Consider the following 6,089-nt stretch of genomic DNA (forward strand, 5'->3'; position numbering starts at 1 on the left):
CACATTCGGTCTGGGAAATTCCGATCCCGAATTCTCGTCATCTGATGAATCATCTCCATCAGAGCCAGAATAATCTGGATTAGGTATGATGATACGTTCATCGTTTTCATCGGAATCCCATTCCGATTTGGAATTTTTTGCAATTTTTGAGGCTTTACGCTTTCGCATTTTTTTTTTTTTTGCTGGGTGTACTCGAAAATTCCCAGGATGACAATGCGGTGAAGGTGTGGTTTGATGTCAGAGTGCAATAAAGGTTACGGAGTCGTTGGAAATTTTTTATTGAAAAACTATGCTAAAACTATACTAAAACGAAAAATCGATCTTTGAACCATGGATTCTCAAAGTTTAGACATTTATTCCACCCGTTAGTGAGATTCCAGGTTAATTACAGACTCGAAAAGCTTTGGAAAATGGTTCAAAAAAAAAAAAAATAGGCACGAAAAATCACGTTTTTTTTTTGTTTAAACTGCATTTTGGAATAATAAATAAATTATTTGAGGAATTTCATCGGCACCGTCGGAAAGAGGAGATCTTAAGCAATAAAAATATATGTGTCTCAATTTTTTCTAGTGTCGAATAGTCTTAGTTATTGGCCGTTGAAAAGCAGTGTCCCGGTAGTGGCGTTTTGGCCGTTTAAGGGTTAATTTATATTTTTCAAAATTCAACCACAAAAAACGATTTTTTACTTTTTAATTATCAATTATTTAAACTATTTTAATTTGAAAATCGGGACTACACAATACCGACTAGCAAAATTCATAAATAGTAAAATTCCCGAACCATTTATAATAGTTTAAATAAATATTGATGTTCGTTTTTAATACTTTTAAAATATTAGGTTAGAGAACTCGAAATTTTGCTTATAAAATAATATTTGACAAACGAATATTTTTTTAGAATGAATATATATATATATATATTTAAGTTTAATACAAATTTCGGACGTTGATAGGATTTATAGAAATCAACTATTTATAAATTTAATTATTAATCAATTTACTATAGTTAAGTATAACGACTTTTTAAAAAAGTTTTTCAGTAAAGAATCTAGAAGAAATTAATGAAAAAAAGGAGAGAAAACTTACAGCTTTTTCTAAATTAGGTTTAGTTTCCGAGTCGACTTGAGTTCCTAGATCAGGAAGTGGTCTTGGATCAGCGGGTTTCACAAATAACTTATCGTCAACTTGTTTCTCCGCTCCTTTTTTTTCAACCTGCGTTTCAGCAGCAGGCGATTGCTGATTTTTACTTCTCCTAGAAAGTTTAGATAATCGATTTTTAATAGTTCAAAGTTGATACAACATTTTTGGGAATTACTCAAAAATATTTTCGAAAAAAATTCAATTGTTTCGCCTGGCGAAGAATTTAATAATGTGCATAATAATTCACATAATTTTTGAATTAAAAATAAACTTAACATTGATCCAAAAATTTTGTATTTCATAGTTTCTATTATCTAAAATAGTAAAAAAAAATATGTAAGGACAGCATTTTTGATAATTTATGAAAATTAATATCTTAACTTCAGAATTCATATATAATATTTTTGTGAAATAAATTTTTTGTATGGATTGAAATATTGAATAGTTGAATTTTATACTAGAAGGATACATTTGTAACGGAAATCATGATTATTTGAGCAGAAAAATTGAATTTTTGAACAAAAAGATTAATTTTCAACTAAAAAAGATAGTTTTTCAACCGAAAATTGAATATTTAAATTTTTAGTTCAAAAATAAATGTTCAACAAAATAGATATATTTTTAACTTCAATGATTGAATATTTAAATGAAATAATAATCACATTTTCACTAAAAAAAATTTCAACCAAAAAACATCCAAAGGAAAAACAAGGTTTCAATCAAACAGCTTCAGAAGAAAAAATTAAATTTTAACAAAAGAGTTTAACTTTCAACCAACTAATTTTATTTCCAACCTAAAAGATGAATTTTCAACTAAAATGATAAAATAAAACGAAGAATTGTTTAACAAGAAGCTTAACTTTCAAAGAAAGACTATTTTCTTTTTTTTATCGACTTTTAACCAAATTTGTGGATTTTCAACGAAATAATTGAATTTTTTATTGAAAAATAGCAATTTTCGTTCAAATTGTGGAATTTTAAACTAGAAAAGATCAACATTCAACAAAAAATGGAAGAGTTATATACGTAGTTAAAGAAATTAAATTTCAACCAAACTAATGAGTTTTCAACTAAAACGATGACTTTTCAACTGGAATAGCTTAATTATTTACGAAAAAAATCAATTTTCCACAAAATATCTAAATTTTCAAACAACTAATTTAGTTTTGAAACTCAAAATATCAATATTCAACCAAATAGTTGAATTTTTACACACAAAAAAAAGATAAATTAATTTTCAAACAAACAAATTATAAATCTTCAACCAGTAAAATTAATGTTTAACAAAAGAGTTTAACAAAATACTTGAATTTTCAATTTAAAAAATTACTTTTAAACTAAATAAGAACTCGATTTCGACCAAATAGTGTAATATCAAATAAAATTCTTATAAAAAATTATGAATCTTTAAATGAAATAGTTGAAATTTCAGCCAAAAACATAAAATTTCAATTAAGAAGATTAATTTTCTACCAAAAAAGTAGAATTTTCAATTAAATTAATTAATTTTCAAACAAATAGTTTAATTCTAACTAAAGTTTTGAAGTTTTAAAAAGAAAAAAAATGTCATCCAAATTATTTTATTTTCAAGAAAAAAGATGAAATTTTAATCAAAAAGTTTAATTTTCTACCGGAAGGGACAAATTTTTAACAAACTACATGAATTTTCAACTAAAAAATATGAACTTTCGACCAAAAATACAAATAATAAAATTTTACGTAAAAAAATTAATTTTCAAGAAAATAGTAAAATTTTCAACCAAAGCAGAATTTTCAAATAAAATTATAAATCTTTAACCAGTAAAATTAATGTTCAACAAAATAGTTTAACCACCAACAAAGTAGTATAATTTTCAACTAAAATGATAAATTTTCAATAAGAAAATTCCTGTTTTACTATAAAAATAGACTTTTCAACAAAAAACAAGAATTGAAAAATATTTCAAATTTTTTATAAAGAAGATAAATTTTCCATGAAAAATAAAATAGGTGAATTTTCAATTTAAATTCTCATAACAAATTATGAATTTTAAATGAAATAGTTGAAATTTCAGCAAAACCACCACTTTTAACAAAAGAGTTTAACTTTCAACCAATTAGTATAATAAACTAAAAGAAACTTATTTTGATCTAAAATGATGAATCACTTAACTACAATAGTAGAAACTTCGAACAAAAATATGAAAATTCAATTGAGAAAATTAATTTTCTACAAAAAAAGTCAAATTTTCAAAAAAAGAAATAGATTTTCAAACAAATAGTTCGATTTTCAACAAACTATTTAATTTTTTAACAGAACTCAATTTTCAACAAAATCGTTCATTTTTCAACCAGAGTTTTGAACTTTAATTTAAAATGATCTATTTTCGACCAAAAAATTCATTCACAAACAAAAGAGTTTAATTTTCAACTAAGTTTTTTCTACCAAAAAAAAAAAAAATAAAATAATTTTTAATTAAAACACTGAATCTTCCACCAAAAAATTAAATTTTAACAAAATAGTTTAACTTTCAAACAAATGATTTTATTTCCAACTTGAAAGATAAATATTTATCTAAAATTCTTCAGTTTTTAACCGAAAAGAAGAATTTTTTAACAAGAAGATTAAAAGAAAAAGGTAATTTTCTACAATGAAAAATCAAAATATAAGTTTTCAAACAAATAGTTGAATTTTCACCAAAAAAAAAAAGATAAATTAATTTTCAATCAAAAAACCACAATTTTTAATAAAATAATTTTAACTTTGAACCAAGTTTAAATAAATTTGAATAAAAAAAGATAAATTCGCAAAGAACAATGTGAAAAAATGCTATTATAATTTAGGAATATTTCTTCTTTGAAATACTACTTCTACTCTAAAAACTGTTTGAAGTACTTCCGTTATGTATAATTTAGAAGAGAGAACTTTTAAATTTTTAACAATTCTAACTTGAACGAGGGATTAAAAAAAAAATTTATTCTAAATCCAAATTAAAATTCTTTAAAAAAACTCCCGTTTATCTAAAAAATTTAATGTTCCAAGTGAAATTATATTTCTTTACCGAAACTCCCTGTCCTAAAATAAAAATAGTAATTATGTTCTAATTTTGAACAATAAGAAATTATAAATCAATTAGAGTAAACTGATATAATCTGAAAAATCGAAGATCCACAAAGTAGAAATCACTTTTCTAAATTTACAATAATTATTAAAATAATGAAAACTTTAATTTTGCTATGATCTGAAGTAAATTTCCAGTTTCCCGACAAATTGAATAGTTTAATTGCCAATCTAGAACATTTATTTTAAACCAAATATCAACAAAATAATTAAATTGTCAATCAAACAATATAATTTTTATCCAACCGAGATGAACTTCAACCCAAAAATATAATCGCAAAAAATATTTTTAAAAATTCAATTGCGTATTGCGTAACAAAAACATTGGATGCGTCACTAACAACCGCAAATTATGTTAATTAGGCATCTCTGAAATTTAAAAGCAAGATAATCCTCTATTAGCACAGAAAAAAAACACTTGGATTTGAAAATTTTATGATTCACAATTCTCTTATTTCGGAAAGGACCACCAAAATTAAAAACATTGATAGCTTGTTTACATTTGATATACAAAATTGAAAAAGTCTATATTATTATATAGTTTTGGTATATCGAAGTATTTCCCTTGTTGGTCATCACCAATAATAAAATACTGCTCCGAAATATTTTATAAAATTCTCTCAGGAATTAAAAGCTTTTATCTATAATGAATAGAAAATTAGAGATTACCTTGAGGTTCGTTGAGTGCTGTCATCCTCTGCGTCGAAAAACTCTTCGGATTCACTGCTTTCAGACATTTTCGTCTGTAAAAGGTATTTGGAGTAAGCACTCTAGACAGCATCGAAACTGTCAAGATTTTTGGTATCACGTGATCGCGACAGTTCTTCACAAACACTGATTTTAGAATAGCCACCACAAAATGTAGAATTAAAATTAAACTAACCGGTAATAAAAATGTAAAGGAAGTCGCTAAAAATACTCAGGAGTTGTTTCACTAGCAACAAAGTCCTCCTTCCCACTGATCCATTTCGTGTTGCTCTGTTCACATGACACAAGTCGCGATTCCATGAAAAATTCACCAGCAGGAAAACGAATATGAATGATTAAGTATAAATTTGACACTGAATGAGAAAGTTAATTAACTTTCTGATTTTTGAAAAAATTATACTTGTGGAGTTTACATTTGACAAACCCATTACGGATGATCCGAAGATTCAGCAAAGACTGTGAATTTGTCTTTAAATGTCAGTGCGCCAGTGCTACCAACCAATTCACCAAATTCTGGTATCTTTTGCACTGCGCATGAGTCACGTTAACAACTGGATTCGTTATCGTTGGCGCGCTTATTCAAAGTAATGAAAGGGGCAAAAAAATGGTTTGCAACAAATAATACTTGTAACATTATTAAAAATAATTCTTTAATTACAATATAGACTTATTTAGTAGAAACTAAAATATTTATTTGATTATTATTCTTTAAAAATAAATAAGAAATTTTTAATTTAAAGAAAGGAATGCCTTCAGAATGCGAACAGAAGCTCCCAATTCTGGTATCTTTTTACCTTTTTCAACTGCGCATGCTGAGGGCCAAGCAAGGAGAGTTGACCAACAGTACCTAGATGTTCGTAAATTTTAACTATTTTTGTGAAAATTAGTTTTTTTTTACTTGATTAAATGAAAATTTAACTATTCCACTTTGCGTTGAAAATAAATATTTATTAATTTAAAAATCAACCTTTTGGATCAAAATTTATATATTTTTATTGAAAACTCGTCTCTTTTCGATAAAAAATATTCTTTTGGCTTGAAACATCATTTCTTTGTTTGAAAAATCAGTTATTCAGTTGAAAATAAATCTTTTTTCGTAGTATATTCTTCTTTTCCTTTAAAAATTTTTCTGTTTTGGTTAA

General features: G+C 25.3%; 1 protein-coding gene across 1 annotated transcript in view; it reads right to left on the bottom strand.

Annotated features, from left to right (window-relative positions):
* Positions 1-5,366, bottom strand: part of LOC117171338 (WD repeat-containing protein 44) — a 32,455-nt gene extending 27,089 nt beyond the window's left edge. The window contains exons 1-2 of the mRNA XM_033358566.1: positions 4,909-5,366; positions 1,086-1,251 (exon numbers count right to left, since the gene is read on the bottom strand). Of these exons, the coding sequence (XP_033214457.1) occupies positions 1,086-1,251; positions 4,909-4,976 (234 nt within the window). The 5' untranslated portion in view covers positions 4,977-5,366. The remainder of the gene's footprint in view (positions 1-1,085; positions 1,252-4,908) is intronic.
* Positions 5,367-6,089: the final 723 nt, after the last annotated feature.

Source organism: Belonocnema kinseyi, chromosome 4 (assembly GCF_010883055.1).
Source record: "Belonocnema kinseyi isolate 2016_QV_RU_SX_M_011 chromosome 4, B_treatae_v1, whole genome shotgun sequence".
Lineage (NCBI taxonomy): Eukaryota > Metazoa > Arthropoda > Insecta > Hymenoptera > Cynipidae > Belonocnema > Belonocnema kinseyi.